General features: G+C 45.3%; 1 protein-coding gene across 1 annotated transcript in view; it reads left to right on the top strand.

The window, feature by feature from the left end:
* The window catches only part of TTN (titin), a 273,898-nt gene that overhangs the window by 252,714 nt on the left and 4,379 nt on the right, over nucleotides 1-16,805 (top strand). The window contains 18 exon segments of the mRNA XM_038584970.1: nucleotides 50-355; nucleotides 451-741; nucleotides 842-1,138; nucleotides 1,265-1,570; nucleotides 2,898-3,203; nucleotides 3,287-3,568; nucleotides 3,757-4,350; nucleotides 4,467-4,754; nucleotides 4,857-5,156; nucleotides 5,595-5,897; nucleotides 6,481-6,783; nucleotides 6,891-7,475; nucleotides 7,604-7,909; nucleotides 8,031-8,330; nucleotides 9,009-9,584; nucleotides 9,695-10,000; nucleotides 10,374-10,967; nucleotides 11,095-16,742. Coding sequence (XP_038440898.1) covers nucleotides 50-355; nucleotides 451-741; nucleotides 842-1,138; nucleotides 1,265-1,570; nucleotides 2,898-3,203; nucleotides 3,287-3,568; nucleotides 3,757-4,350; nucleotides 4,467-4,754; nucleotides 4,857-5,156; nucleotides 5,595-5,897; nucleotides 6,481-6,783; nucleotides 6,891-7,475; nucleotides 7,604-7,909; nucleotides 8,031-8,330; nucleotides 9,009-9,584; nucleotides 9,695-10,000; nucleotides 10,374-10,967; nucleotides 11,095-16,742 — 11,891 coding nt within the window.

The following is a 16,805-nucleotide window of genomic DNA, read 5'->3' as shown; positions in this document are numbered from 1 at the left end:
GTTTTTGTTTTTTTGTTTTTTTCCAACTTTATCTTTGCATCCCTTCCAGATGCACCAGGAAGACCGGAGGTGACAGATGTCACAAGATCAACAGTGTCCCTGATTTGGTCTGCCCCAGTATATGATGGTGGCAGCAAGGTTGTGGGCTACATCATAGAGCGTAAGCCAGTCAGTGAAGTTGGAGATGGTCGCTGGCTAAAGTGCAATTATACCATTGTATCCGACAATTTCTTCACTGTGACTGCGCTCAGTGAAGGAGACACTTACGAATTCCGTGTGTTGGCTAAGAATGCAGCAGGAGTAATTAGCAAAGGATCAGAATCTACAGGCCCTGTCACTTGCAGAGATGAATACGGTAAGAAAAAAAAAAAAGTTCTCCCTTTAAATTATCACAACTTATGTGAAAATAAACTGTCATGTATCTACTCATATCCATTTTGTCTATGACAGCTCCGCCCAAAGCTGAACTGGATGCCAGACTGCAGGGTGACCTGGTTACCATCAGAGCAGGCTCGGATCTGGTCCTTGATGCTGCAGTTGGTGGCAAACCTGAACCCAAAATCATCTGGACCAAAGGGGACAAGGAACTAGATCTCTGTGAAAAAGTCTCCTTGCAGTATACAGGCAAACGAGCAACCGCTGTGATCAAGTTCTGTGACAGAAGTGACAGTGGAAAATACACCTTAACAGTGAAGAATGCCAGTGGGACCAAGTCTGTGTCTGTCTTGGTCAAAGTTCTTGGTAGGCATCTCAAATGTTCATTTATTTTTTATAGCATTTTTAAATGTGGGTAGGGAAAAAAAAAATCTTAATCGTTGCTCGCCATTTACACCTGTTTCAGATTCCCCCGGCCCATGTGGAAAGCTCACTGTCAGCAGAATAACGGAGGAGAAGTGCACATTGGCCTGGAGCCTTCCTCAGGAAGATGGAGGAGCAGAAATAACTCACTATATCGTGGAAAGACGGGAGACAAGCAGGCTCAACTGGGTGATTGTTGAAGCCGAATGCCCGACCCTATCCTATGTAGTAACCAGACTCATCAAGAACAACGAATACATATTCCGAGTACGGGCAGTAAACAAGTATGGCCCTGGTGTGCCTGTCGAATCAGAACCAATTGTAGCCAGAAACTCATTCAGTGAGTATTAACACATTTAAACAACTTGGTAGTTAAATATACCGGGCTCAGGGGAGAGGGAAACAACCATATCAGCAGTGATTTGTGTGATTCTGACCATTCTCATTTTCGTAAAAATATAAACAGCTATCCCATCACAACCTGGCATACCCGAAGAAGTTGGGGCTGGCAAAGAGCATATCATCATTCAGTGGACGAAACCTGAATCTGATGGTGGCAATGAGATCAAGAACTACCTAGTAGACAAACGTGAGAAAAAGAGCTTGCGCTGGACACGTGTCAACAAAGACTATGTGATATATGACACCAGGCTGAAGGTGACTGGCCTCATGGAAGGTTGTGATTACCAGTTCCGGGTCACTGCGGTGAACGCTGCTGGTAACAGCGAACCCAGCGAAGCTTCCAACTTTATCGCATGCAGAGAACCATCATGTGAGTTCCAAGAATCACACATAAACCTAATGCCCGTCAAAACCAAATTACAAAGAATTTTTCCATGTACCATTTCCAAGAACTTGTAGAATTTATGAATGATCTAGAAAAGCATATGTTTATTAGAAGGGTCTTAAATATAGCTAAGCCAGAACATTTTAACTACAATTTCTGTTGATAAGATAGCAGTTACATTGCTGAAAATTATCACAGTACTTTCCAGTCTGTGAAAAAAAAAATAAATTATTTTACTCCCAGTATGAAACAGATATATTTTATAAGTATTCCTAAGAATGGGAAAAATACTTTTAAAAAAAGTATTTTAGAAAGAGCAAAACGTTAGTATTCTAATAAGTACCTAACAAAATTATTGTTACAAGAGCTTCAAGAATAAGTGGCAAATCCTTGTGCAGAGTTTGAGCCCAAGTACTAAAAGGAAGAAACCATTGTGACGGAATAGAGGAAGAAGAAACCACTTCCTATACTCATTAGAAATGTAGAGGTAACAAGAGATTAACCCTGTGAAAGCTGAGCAACTAAGGAAAAGTCCCAGAGAACAGGTATTTTAAGCAATGAGCTGAGCTGAGCTAGAAGAACCCAGAACAGCTAGCCAAAGTTGCAGGAAAAAACCATCTACCTTTCTAAAGAAGTGAAATTTTTAAAATAAAATAATAATGATGTTGGAAATGATATAGCATACAGTGCTATCCTATAAGATTAGAAGAGCCTGGTTACACAGATTATCTCAGTGAGTGTGACAAAGAGTAATGCCTTACTCTTCTGGGGGTAGAAGGATCAGAGGGGAAGGTGACTGCATACTTGTGGGTTGAGATCATAAGGTATTTCTTATGGCCAGTAAGGATACATCTTCAATGAATTCTTCTTTTTTAAAATTTTAATCCTTTACTACACTATAAAAAGACCTTTTAAAATATTGAGTTTAGAGACACCTGGGTGGCTCAGTGGTTGAGCACCTGCCTTCAGGCCAGGGCATGATCCTAGAGTCCTGGGATCGAGTCCCACATCGGGCTCCCTGCATGGAGCCTGCCTCTCTCTCCGCCTGTGTCTCTGCCTGCCTCTGTCTGTCTCTCTCATGAATAAATAAATAAAATATTTTATAAATAAATAAATTAATTAATTAAAATACCTGAGTTTAATAAATCACAGGGTTTTTTCCCCCTAAATCTTATTAAAAGACCTTTTGAAATACTGGGGGAGGGGCACAGAAAGAACAATAATGCCTTTGTGAATCTTGAAAACCAAAAATACAAACCTCAAACTTCCTTATTTGTATGATGTCTGAATCCCCCCTTCTTAAATTCCGTAGATACCCCTGGACCACCTTCTGCTCCAAGAGTTGTGGATACCACCAAGTACAGCATTAGTTTGGCATGGACCAAGCCCTTGTATGATGGTGGCACTGACATCACGGGATATGTTCTTGAAATGCGAGAGAAGGATACGGATCAGTGGTACCGAGTGCATACCAAGGCCACAATAAGAAATAATGAATTCACCGTGCCAGACCTCAAAATGGGCCAGAAATACTCCTTCAGGGTTGCTGCTGTGAATGTGAAGGGTATGAGTGAATACAGCGAGTCAACTGCTGAAATTGAGCCCGTGGAAAGACTAGGTATTTAATAATATATGCTTTTAGGTGAATTATTTTTCTCGTCACAACTGTTCATAAATTAAGTTTTGACATTTACTTTCCAGAAATACCAGACCTAGAGCTTGCAGATGACTTGAAGAAGACTGTGACCATCAGAGCCGGGGCCTCATTGCGCCTGATGGTGTCTGTATCTGGAAGACCACCTCCCGTCATCACATGGACTAAGAAGGGCATTGACCTTGCAAACCGGGCAATTATTGACACCACTGACAGCTACTCTTTACTTATAGTGGACAAAGTTAACCGGTACGATGCTGGAAAATACACTATTGAAGCCGAAAATCAATCTGGCAAGAAATCAGCAACAGTCCTTGTTAAAGTATATGGTAAGTCTTTGTCTTAAAATCAACTATGCTGTGAGTAGATTTCTTAGAAAAAATACACCTTGACCTAGGATTGGTCACCTCTCTAGAGGGAAACTATGTTGAATACAGGTTCCTGCAAAACGCAAAGCAAAAAACTATCAACCAATCAGGCAAATAAGTATGGCTCTTACATCTTTTTTTTTTTTTAGATACTCCTGGTCCCTGTCCTTCGGTGAAAGTCAAAGAAGTATCAAGAGATTCTGTGACCATTACCTGGGAAATTCCCACAATTGATGGTGGCGCTCCTGTCAACAATTACATTATTGAGAAGCGTGAAGCTGCCATGAGAGCATTCAAAACAGTAACTACCAAATGCAGCAAGACACTCTACCGAATTTCTGGACTCGTAGAAGGAACCATGTACTATTTCAGAGTGTTGCCAGAAAACATTTATGGCATTGGGGAACCCTGTGAAACATCTGATGCGGTTCTGGTCTCAGAAGTACCTCTGGTGCCTACAAAGCTAGAAGTGGTCGATGTTACCAAATCAACTGTCACTCTCGCTTGGGAAAAACCACTCTATGATGGTGGTAGCCGACTCACTGGATACGTTCTTGAGGCCTGCAGAGCTGGCACCGAGAGATGGATGAAGGTTGTCACCTTAAAACCCACGGTCCTAGAGCACACTGTTATTTCCCTAAACGAAGGCGAACAGTACCTATTTAGAGTACGGGCACAAAATGAGAAAGGTGTGTCGGAACCAAGAGAGATCGTCACAGCTGTGACTGTACGAGACCTCAGAGGTATGTACCAAATCACCAAAAAACATCAGGAATAGTGAAGTAAAGAAAACAGAATTCATGATGTTTTGTCATGAGAAATAATGCTTAGGAATTAATGCCTACTTTCTTTTTCCTAGTGTTGCCAACAATCGATCTTTCTACAATGCCTCAGAAGACCATCCATGTCCCAGCTGGCAGACCAGTAGAGCTTGTGATACCGATCGCTGGTCGCCCACCTCCTGCTGCTTCCTGGTTCTTTGCCGGTTCTAAACTAAGAGAATCAGAGCGCGTCACAGTTGAGACTCATACTAAAGTAGCTAAGCTAACCATCCGTGAAACCACTATCAGAGATACTGGAGAATACACCCTCGAATTGAAGAACGTAACTGGAACTACTTCAGAGACCATTAAAGTTATCATTCTCGGTAAGGATGTGTGACAAAGGCACATGCAAGTTGTTGATGTTTAGCTGCCCAATTGTGATTTGCAGTGAAAATTAATTTCCTGGATTTCTTTCTCTCTCCTAGATAAGCCTGGTCCTCCGACTGGGCCTATCAAGATTGATGAAATTGATGCTACTTCGATTACCATTTCCTGGGAACCACCTGAATTGGATGGTGGCGCGCCGCTGAGCGGCTATGTAGTAGAACAGCGTGATGCCCACCGTCCAGGGTGGCTGCCTGTGTCCGAATCAGTGACCAGACAGACATTTAAGTTTACCAGACTCACTGAAGGAAACGAGTACGTGTTCCGTGTGGCTGCAACCAACCGCTTTGGGATCGGCTCTTACCTGCAGTCGGAGGTCATAGAATGTCGCAGCAGCATCAGTAAGTCCTCGGGCCCTTCAAGCCACCGTTTCCCCCACCCGATTCTCAATGTTAACAGAAAGGAGTTTGGTTTCACTATGTCCTAAGTGAATGGAGGTCCCAAAATTAACCCCAGGATCTTTCCAAGGTTTCTAAATTTTCCTGGAGGTTAATTTTTTTTTTTTTAATGAAAAAGAGGAAGGAGAAAAGGAGGGAGCAAGGGAGGCAGGGGGGACTGGCCAGGTTATAGTGAGGAAAAAAAATACAGAATGCGTGTTTGATAAATGTTTATGAAATTGAAGAGAATGAGGAACCTCAAGAAAAGTATAAAAATAAAACATTGGAAAAATAGTCACAAGTCTTCCATAGTATTTGAAAAGCTAAGGCACACTTATGGAAATGTAGGAGTCTTTAATTTATTCACATTGCCATAATGTGTTTACCTCTGTCTCACTGCAGGTATCCCTGGGCCTCCAGAAACATTACAGATATTTGATGTCTCCCGTGATGGCATGACACTGACGTGGTATCCACCAGAAAACGACGGCGGCTCCCAAGTGACTGGATATATTATAGAGCGCAAAGAAGTGAGAGCAGATCGATGGGTCCGTGTAAATAAAGTACCAGTGACGATGACGCGGTACCGTTCCACTGGCCTTATTGAAGGCTTAGAATATGAACACCGTGTCACAGCCATTAACGTGAGAGGGACGGGAAAACCAAGTCGTCCTTCCAAACCCATCGTTGCCATGGATCCAATTGGTAAATACATTTTTGTATAAGTCAATTTATTGAGGTAGGATTTAAAGGTAGGAAAATGTATCCTTCTGAAATATATAATTCTAAGTTTTGAAAAGGTCCTGTTGTGTATAACCACCAGCGCAGTCAAAATAACAGAATTTTTTCATCAGCCCAAAAAGTTCACTGTGGTGCCCCGCCCCACCCCAGGCCCTAGCAGCTTTGGGCAAGTAACTTTTTATATTCTCCTCTCGAATCTATTCCCCATGCTTTAAAGTGGGACTTATATGCTCTAGATCAGTCTTTACCTTTTTTGAACAATATTTCTTTAAAAGCTGATGATAAAAATAAATAAATAAAAGCTGATGATAAATGTAAGATGGTAGTAGTGATCATAAATAAAGCACATTTAAGACAAAGGAAAAAAGCAAGAGCTTTAAGTATTCTTAACTGATAAAAATGAATAACATTTTAATCAAAAAAATGTATATATATTCTAATGCTAACAGCCTGTATATACACAATTCATTGAATGTTAGGTGGCACAGCTGGTTTTCAGCTTTGCAGCAACTTTAACAATATCTTGCTGTCTTATTCTTATCCCCAGCTCCTCCAGGAAAGCCGCAAAACCCAAGAGTTACTGATACGACAAGGACATCAGTCTCCCTGGCCTGGAGTGTTCCAGAAGATGAAGGAGGATCTAAAGTCACAGGCTACCTGATTGAAATGCAAAAAGTAGATCAACATGAATGGACCAAATGTAACACCACTCCAACCAAGATTCGGGAGTATACCCTAACACATCTACCTCAGGGCGCTGAATACAGATTCCGTGTCCTAGCTTGTAACGCTGGTGGACCTGGGGAGCCCGCTGAGGTACCAGGAACAGTCAAAGTCACTGAAATGCTTGGTAAGACATAGGATCATTTACTTTCTGCTATAATTGCCTTAAGATTCCTTTCTTACCATGCCCCCCGCTTTAAAAAATGCTAATTGTAACTGGATCTTTTTTCCTAGAATATCCTGATTATGAACTTGATGAAAGATACCAAGAAGGTATCTTTGTAAGACAAGGTGGAGTCATCAGACTTACCATACCAATCAAAGGAAAACCATTCCCAATATGTAAATGGACCAAGGAAGGCCAAGATGTCAGTAAGCGTGCCATGATTGCAACCTCTGAAACACACACTGAGCTTGTCATCAAAGAAGCAGACAGGGATGATTCTGGCACTTATGACCTGGTTCTGGAAAACAAGTGTGGCAAGAAGACTGTCTACATCAAAGTCAGGGTGATAGGAAATCCCAACCCTCCTGAAGGGCCACTTGAATATGATGACATACAAGCTCGCTCCGTAAGGGTCAGTTGGAGACCCCCCGCCGATGACGGTGGCGCTGACATCTTAGGCTATATTCTCGAGAGGCGGGAAGTGTCTAAAGCCGCCTGGTATACAATTGATTCCAGAGTCCGAGGTACATCCCTGGTGGTAAAGGGCCTCAAAGAGAACGTGGAATACCATTTCCGTGTTTCAGCTGAAAACCAGTTTGGCATAAGCAAATCCCTGAAATCTGAAGAACCAGTCATACCAAAAACACCGCTGAGTAAGTACTCTTCCAACTACAACGCTGCAAAAACTCTTTCAGTACGCTTTCATTTTGCAGTGAAAGTCATCAGCTTACAAGCTACGGGACCGTACTCTTAACACGTGTTTTCTACTTTATACCCACAGATCCTCCAGAGCCTCCAAGCAATCCTCCAGAGGTACTCGATGTGACCAAGAGTTCTGTCAGCCTGTCTTGGTCCCGGCCCAAAGACGATGGTGGTTCTCGGGTCACAGGCTACTACATTGAACGCAAGGAGACATCAACTGACAAGTGGGTCAGACACAACAAGACTCAGATAACGACCACAATGTACACTGTCACGGGGCTTGTTCCTGATGCTGAGTATCAGTTCCGCATCATCGCACAGAATGATGTTGGGCTAAGTGAGACCAGCCCGGCTTCTGAACCGGTTGTTTGCAAAGATCCATTTGGTAAGGAGAGAGTTTCTAAAGGGGTTCAAACCAAAGAGGCAAGCCATCTTTGTTTTTTTTGTTTTCCTTTTACTTCAGCAGGAAAGCTGATTCCCTTTTCAATTGTTTTAAAATATTTCAGATAAGCCAAGCCAACCTGGGGAACTTGAGATTCTTTCAATATCCAAAGACAGTGTCACTCTACAATGGGAGAAACCTGAATGTGATGGTGGCAAAGAAATCCTTGGATACTGGGTTGAATACAGGCAGTCTGGAGACAGCGCCTGGAAGAAGAGCAATAAGGACCGCATCAAGGACAGGCAATTCACAATAGGGGGTTTGCTGGAATCCACTGAATATGAATTCAGGGTTTTTGCTGAGAATGAGACTGGGCTTAGCAGACCTCGAAGAACTGCTATGTCTATAAGGACTAAACTAACATGTAAGTAGCTATTAGTTCTCTGCTTATGACCCACAAACTTAAGCAACTAAGTTATGGCTAATTCTTCTTCTATATTAAGTAGATGTCCAGAAAACCTTATTGCAGAGCAAGGGTTTGGGAAGAATCACTCACTTTGGCATACACACACACACACACACACACACACACACACACACAAATAGCTGCTACGCTCTAGAGGAAGTCATTCCAAGCACGTAACCTCAGTAGATTTAGGTGCAGTGACCTGAGCACATTCTTGAGCAATTTCTCCTTCAAATGCAATGGTTAGGTTTTTGGTTTTGTTTCTTTTGCTTCCTAATAAGACTTGAGGGTCAACAAATGTACTGCACTTAGGGGAACCTAAGTAAGACAAAGATACTACAGATTTATAGAGAGGATTCATGTTTCCCCAAGCCCCTATACATTGTTGATGTCTCCCAGTTATAAAGAGAATGTCACTCTACTACATAATAATGTGATGATATGCTCATGGAATTCCTATTTTCCACAAGACCCCAGGAAAAGCACTAGAGCATTTTTAAGAACTAAACTCATGTGTAAATCATGGTATCTAATAAAATGTTAGTCAAAAGGAGAGATTCATTCCTGATAGGCAAGGACAGAGGATTACAGATTCTGTGGTAATAATAACGCATTAATATCTTTCATATCATTCAGCTGGAGAGGCGCCAGGAGTGCGCAAAGAAATGAAGGATGTGACCACCAAGTTGGGCGAAGCTGCTCAGTTGTCATGCCAGATTGTTGGAAGGCCCCTGCCTGACATTAAATGGTACCGATTTGGCAAGGAGCTGGTACAAAGCCGGAAGTATAAAATGTCTTCAGACGGACGCACACATACGCTAACAGTAATGACAGAGGAACAAGAAGATGAAGGTGTTTATACCTGCATAGCTACTAATGAGGTTGGAGAAGTAGAAACTAGTAGTAAGCTTCTCCTGCAAGCAACACCACAATTCCACCCTGGTTACCCACTGAAAGAAAAATATTATGGTGCCGTGGGTTCGACACTTCGACTTCACGTTATGTACATTGGTCGTCCAGTACCTTCTATCACTTGGTTCTATGGCCAGAAACTTTTGCAAAACTCAGAAAACATTACTATTGAAAACACTGAGCACTATACTCATCTTGTCATGAAGAATGTCCAACGTAAGACTCATGCTGGAAAATACAAAGTTCAGCTCAGCAATATTTTTGGAACAGTTGATTCCATCCTTGATGTGGAAATACAAGGTATTTTATTTTAGCTTTTAGTGGGATTGTTTTTTAATTTTTCAAGAAAAAAAATAGATCTTGGGAGACCTACTACCAGAAAACCCTACAATTGTATTTTCTCTCAACAGATAAACCAGACAAACCTACTGGGCCACTTGTGATAGAAGCTCTATTGAAGAACTCTGTGGTGATCAGCTGGAAACCGCCTGCAGACGATGGAGGCTCCTGGATCACCAACTATGTGGTGGAGAAATGTGAGGCCAAGGAAGGGGCTGAATGGCAATTGGTGTCTTCAGCCATCTCAGTGACAACCTGCAGAATTGTAAACCTCACAGAAAATGCTGGCTATTACTTCCGGGTTTCAGCTCAGAACACTTTTGGCATCAGTGAACCTCTAGAGGTTGCCTCAGTTGTGATCATTAAAAGCCCATTTGGTGAGTACAACCTCTTGAACAAACAACCTCTATGATCTCCATATGCAAAATTCTATCCTTACATAAAACTCCTACTAACAGAAATAACTTTTGAAAGGGAATAGCCAAAGATTCAGATAAAGCACAAGTGCCTTTGATATCACTTAAATTGAATTTTTTGCACATTTACAACTATAAACCCTATTCTTCAAAAAACAACTTTGTGTTTTGGTAAGTTTCTTAGCATAAAGAGATCCATTTCATTTTTCTGAAACAGCTATTCTTAGAACTTTGGGTTTGTAAGATTTAGGTTTTAAAAACTAATAAACTCTTAATAATGCTGCTTGTTTTACCTCATGACTCAAATCTTTTTTTTGTTGTTTCTTTGAAACAGAAAAGCCAGGTGCTCCTGGCAAACCAACTATCACTGCACTCACAAAAGATTCCTGTGTCGTGGCTTGGAAGCCACCTGCCAGTGATGGAGGTGCAAAGATTAGAAATTACTACCTTGAGAAACGTGAGAAGAAGCAGAATAAATGGATTGCTGTGACAACAGAAGAAATTCGAGAAACTGTCTTTTCAGTGCAAAACCTTATTGAAGGTCTCGAATATGAGTTCCGTGTGAAATGTGAAAATCTGGGTGGGGAAAGTGAATGGAGTGAAATATCAGAACCTGCCACTCCCAAATCTGATGTCCCAATTCAGGCACCACACTTTAAAGAGGAACTGAGAAATCTAAATGTCAGATATCAGAGCAATGCTACTTTGGTCTGCAAAGTGACTGGTCATCCGAAACCCATTGTGAAATGGTACAGACAAGGCAAAGAAATCATTGCAGATGGCTTAAAGTACCGGATTCAAGAGTTTAAGGGTGGCTACCACCAGCTCATCATTGCAAGTGTCACAGATGATGATGCCACAGTTTACCAAGTCAGAGCTACCAACCAAGGGGGATCTGTGTCCGGCACTGCTTCCCTGGAAGTAGAAGGTAAATATCTCAAATCTATAAAAATCAGTTTGGTGCTAGGTGACATATTGTTAATTAGGGTTGGGGGGAGTTGTTGCGCTTAAATAGTTCACTAAATTATATTCTTTCTTCTTTTATTCTGATACAGTTCCGGCTAAGATACACTTGCCTAAAACTCTCGAAGGCATGGGAGCAGTTCATGCTCTCCGAGGTGAGGTGGTCAGCATCAAGATCCCTTTCAGTGGCAAACCAGATCCTGTGATCACCTGGCAGAAAGGACAAGATCTTATCGACAATAATGGCCACTACCAAGTTATTGTCACAAGATCCTTCACATCACTTGTTTTCCCCAATGGAGTAGAGAGAAAAGATGCTGGTTTCTATGTGGTCTGTGCTAAGAACAGATTTGGAATTGATCAGAAGACCGTCGAACTGGATGTGGCGGATGTTCCTGACCCACCCAGAGGAGTCAAAGTTAGCGACGTCTCACGAGATTCTGTCAACTTGACATGGACGGAGCCAGCTTCTGATGGTGGCAGCAAAATCACCAACTACATCATTGAAAAATGTGCAACTACTGCAGAGAGATGGCTTCGTGTAGGACAGGCCCGAGAAACACGTTACACTGTGATCAACTTATTTGGAAAAACAAGCTACCAGTTCCGTGTAATAGCCGAAAATAAATTTGGCCTGAGCAAGCCTTCGGAGCCTTCAGAACCAACCATAACCAAAGAAGACAAGACCAGAGCCATGAACTACGATGAAGAGGTAGATGAAACCAGGGAAGTTTCCATGACTAAAGCCTCTCACTCCTCGACTAAGGAACTCTACGAGAAATATATGATTGCTGAGGATCTTGGGCGCGGTCAGTTTGGAATTGTCCACCGCTGCGTTGAAACATCCTCAAAGAAGACTTACATGGCCAAATTTGTTAAAGTCAAGGGGACTGATCAGGTTTTGGTAAAGAAAGAAATCTCCATTCTAAACATTGCTAGGCACAGAAACATCTTATACCTCCATGAATCATTTGAGAGCATGGAAGAGTTAGTCATGATCTTTGAGTTCATATCAGGACTCGACATATTTGAGCGCATTAACACAAGTGCTTTTGAACTTAACGAAAGAGAAATCGTCAGTTACGTTCGCCAGGTCTGCGAAGCACTTGAGTTCTTACATAGTCATAATATTGGACATTTTGACATTAGACCGGAAAATATCATTTACCAAACAAGAAGGAGCTCCATCATTAAAATCATAGAATTTGGTCAAGCTCGTCAGCTGAAGCCAGGGGACAACTTTAGGCTTCTGTTCACTGCCCCTGAGTACTATGCACCTGAGGTCCACCAGCATGACGTTGTCAGCACCGCCACAGACATGTGGTCCCTTGGAACACTAGTGTACGTGCTGTTAAGCGGTATCAATCCATTCCTGGCTGAAACTAACCAGCAGATGATTGAGAACATCATGAACGCCGAATATACTTTCGATGAAGAAGCATTCAAAGAGATTAGCCTCGAAGCCATGGATTTTGTTGACCGGCTGTTAGTGAAAGAGAGAAAATCTCGCATGACAGCATCTGAGGCACTCCAGCATCCATGGCTGAAGCAGAAGATAGAAAGAGTCAGCACTAAAGTTATCAGAACATTAAAACACCGGCGTTACTACCACACCCTGATCAAGAAAGACCTCAATATGGTTGTGTCAGCGGCCCGAATCTCTTGTGGTGGTGCAATTCGATCTCAGAAGGGTGTCAGTGTTGCTAAAGTTAAGGTAGCATCCATTGAAATTGGCCCAGTTTCTGGGCAGATAATGCACGCGGTTGGCGAAGAAGGAGGATATGCCAAATATGTATGCAAAATTGAAAATTATGATCAGTCTACCCAAGTGACCTGGTACTTTGGAGTCAGACAGCTGGAGAACAGTGAGAAATATGAAATCACCTATCAAGATGGAGTAGCCACCATGTATGTCAAAGACATTACCAGATTCGATGATGGCACCTACAGATGCAAAGTGGTCAATGACTACGGTGAAGATAGTTCTTACGCAGAGCTATTTGTTAAGGGCGTGAGAGAAACTTATGACTATTACTGCCGGAGAACCATGAAGAAAATCAAGCGCAGAACTGATACGATGAGACTCCTGGAAAGGCCACCAGAATTTACCTTGCCTCTCTATAACAAGACGGCTTACGTGGGTGAAAATGTCCGGTTTGGAGTAACTATAACTGTCCACCCAGAGCCTCGTGTAACATGGTACAAATCAGGTCAGAAAATCAAACCAGGCGACGACGACGGGAAGTACACATTCGAGTCTGACAAGGGTCTTTACCAGTTAACAATCAGCAACGTAACTATAGATGATGACGCCGAGTACACCGTCGTGGCCAGGAACAAGTACGGCGAGGACAGCTGTAAAGCGAAACTGACCGTAACCCCACACCCACCGCCAACAGACACGACCCTAAGACCCATGTTCAAACGGCTGCTGGCGAACGCAGAATGCCAGGAAGGCCAAAGCGTCTGCTTTGAGATCAGAGTGTCTGGCATCCCCCCACCAACATTAAAATGGGAGAAAGACGGCCAGCCACTGTCCCTCGGGCCGAACATCGAAATTATCCACGAGGGCCTGGATTATTACGCCCTGCACATCAGGGACACTCTGCCTGAAGACACAGGCTACTACAGGGTCACAGCCACGAACACAGCTGGATCCACCAGCTGCCAGGCTCACCTCCAGGTGGAACGCCTGCGGTACGTCAAACAGGAATTCAAGAGTCAGGAGGAGCGAGAGCGCCACGTGCAGAGGCAAATTGACAAGACGCTGAGAATGGCCGAAATCCTGTCTGGCACCGAGACGGTGTCCCTGACCCAGGTGGCCCAAGAGGCCCTGAGGGAAGCCGCCGTCCTCTACAAGCCGGCTGTGAGCACCAAGACCGTGAAGGGGGAGTTCCGCCTGGAGACCGAAGAGAAGAAGGAAGAGAGGAGACTCCGGATGCCCTACGAGGTCCCCGAGCCGCGCAGGTACAAGCAGAGCAGCGTGGAAGAGGACCAGCGCATCAAGCAGTTCGTGCCTATGTCCGACATGAAATGGTACAAAAAGATACGCGACCAATTTGAAATGCCCGGGAAGATCGACAGGATCGTCCAGAAGAGGCCCAAGCGCATCCGCCTGTCGAGATGGGAGCAGTTCTACGTGATGCCCCTTCCCCGCATCACGGATCAGTACCGGCCCCGATGGCGTCTCCCCAAGCTGTCCCAGGACGACCTGGAAATGGTGAGGCCGGCCCGCCGCCGCACCCCCTCCCCCGACTACGACTACGACTACCACTTCTATTACAGACCCAGGAGACGCTCTCTCGGCGACATGTCGGATGAAGAACTGCTCCTCCCCATTGACGACTACCTGGCCATGAAGAGGACAGAGGAAGAGAGGCTGCGGCTGGAAGAGGAGCTCGAGCTGGGCTTCTCCGCGTCCCCGCCGAGCCGGAGCCCCCCGCGCTTCGAGCTCTCGAGTCTGCGAGCTCCCGTCAGCGTGGAGGAGACGCGGCGAGACTTCAGCTCCTCCACCTACCACGTCCCCACCCGGGCGGACACGAGCACGAGCTACGCGGCCCTGCGGGAGCGCCACGCGCGGGCCTCGCACAGGCCGCCCGGGCAGCGGCAGAGGATGCTGGCCGACAGGGAGGACGAGGAGCTGCTGCGCCCGGTCGCCACCAGCCAGCGGCTCTCCGAGTACAAAAGCCAGCTGGACCACATGTCAAGGGAGGACAAGTCTAGAAGGAAATCGAGGCGACAGAGAGAGGTGACAGAAATAACCGAAATCGAGGAAGAGTACGAGATCTCCAAGCACGCTCAGCGAGAGGCCTCCGTGCACGCCCAGAGAGCATCCGAGTCCGAGTCCTCCTCCGTGTCCAGGCTCCTGAGGCGGCGGCGGTCCCTGTCGCCCACCTACATTGAGCTAATGAGGCCGGTGTCCGAGCTGATCCGGCCCCGTCGGATCCCTCCAGAGGACGAATACGAAGAGGACACCGAAAGGAGGTCCCCTACTCCAGAGAGAACTCGCCCACGGTCCCCCAGCCCCGTGTCCAGCGAGAGGTCACTCTCCAGATTTGAGAGGTCTGCAAGATTTGATATCTTTTCCAGGTACGAGTCCATGAAAGCTGCTCTGAAAACTCAGAAGACGTCGGAAAGGATGTACGAAGTTTTGAGTCAGCAGCCTTTTACGCTGGACCATGCCCCCCGGGTCACGCTGCGAATGCGCTCCCACAGGGTGCCCGTTGGCCAAAATACACATTTTATCTTGAACGTCCAGTCCAAGCCAACTGCCGAGGTGAAGTGGTACCACAACGGCGTCGAACTCCAAGAAAGCAGTAAGATTCGTTACACCAACATGAGCGGGGTGCTGACCCTCGAGATTCTGGACTGTCAGGCTGAGGACAGTGGCACCTACCGCGCCGTGTGCACCAACTACAAAGGTGAGGCCTCGGACTACGCGACCTTGGACGTAACGGGCGGGGATTACACTACCTACGCCTCCCGGCGCAGAGACGAGCAGGTGCCCCCCTCGGTCTTCCCCGAGCTGACGAGAACAGAGGAATATGCTGTTTCGTCGTTTAAGAGAACGGCTGAGATGGAAGCTTCTTCCGCCGTCAGGGAGATGAAGTCGCAGGTGACGGAGACAAGGGAAAGCATCTCAGCCTACGAGCACCACGCATCTGCAGAAACGAGGAGCGCTGCCGTGGAACAGATGGCGCTGGAGGAAAAGTCCACACACAGGAAGATCAAGACGACGCTGGCAGCAAGGATTCTAACGAAGCCAAGGTCCATAACCGTGTACGAAGGCGAGTCCGCAAGGTTCTCTTGCGACACGGATGGCGAGCCGGTCCCCACCGTGACCTGGCTGCGAGGAGGACAAGTGGTGAGTACCTCCGCCCGCCACCAAGTGACCACGGCCAAGTACAAATCCACCTTTGAGATCTCTTCAGTCCAGGCCTCCGATGAGGGCAACTACAGCGTGGTGGTCGAAAACAGCGAAGGGAGGCAAGAAGCGCAGTTCACTCTGACTATTCAAAAGGCCAGGGTAACCGAAAAGGCCGTGACATCACCACCGAGAGTCAAATCCCCAGAGCCTCGAGTGAAATCTCCAGAAGCCGTGAAGTCTCCAAAACGGGTGAAATCCCCGGAACCAGCCACTTCTCACCCAAAAGCCGTATCCCCCCCCGAGACAAAACCCACACCAACAGAGAAAGTTCAGCAGCTACCAGTCTCCGTCCCACCCAAGATAACTCAGTCGCTGAAGGCGGAAGCTTCCAAAGACGTGGCAAAGTTGACCTGTGCGGTGGAGAGTAGCGTATTATGCGCAAAGGAGGTCACCTGGTATAAAGATGGCAAGAAACTGAAGGAAAATGGGCATTTCCAGTTTCATTACTCAGCAGATGGTATCTATGAACTCAAAATCCATAACCTCACGGAATCTGACAGTGGAGAATACATTTGTGAGATAGCGAGTGAAGGTGGCACTTCTAAAACGAGCTTCCAGTTTATGGGACAAGCCTTTAAGAGTGTCCATGAGCAGGTGTCAAGGATATCCGAAACTAAGAAAGCGGCTCAGAAGACCGCTGAGTCAACAGAAACCAAGAAAATAGAACCAAAAGCTCCTGAACCAGTTTCCTCAAAACCAGTCATTGTCACTGGGCTGCAGGATACAACCGCTTCTTCAGACGGTGTCGCTAAATTTGCAGTTAAAGCTACCGGAGAACCCCGGCCGACTGTCACCTGGACCAAGGATGGAAAGGTAGCCAGTTCTTAAAGGTCTCTCAATTTTGTCTCCTAAAAAGCTAACATCTTCCCTCCTCCC

The sequence above is a fragment of the Canis lupus genome, chromosome 36, assembly GCF_011100685.1.
Source record: "Canis lupus familiaris isolate Mischka breed German Shepherd chromosome 36, alternate assembly UU_Cfam_GSD_1.0, whole genome shotgun sequence".
Classification (NCBI taxonomy): Eukaryota; Metazoa; Chordata; class Mammalia; order Carnivora; family Canidae; genus Canis; species Canis lupus.
Note: the sequence above shows the minus strand (reverse complement) of the source record. Positions and strands in the feature narration are given on the sequence as shown.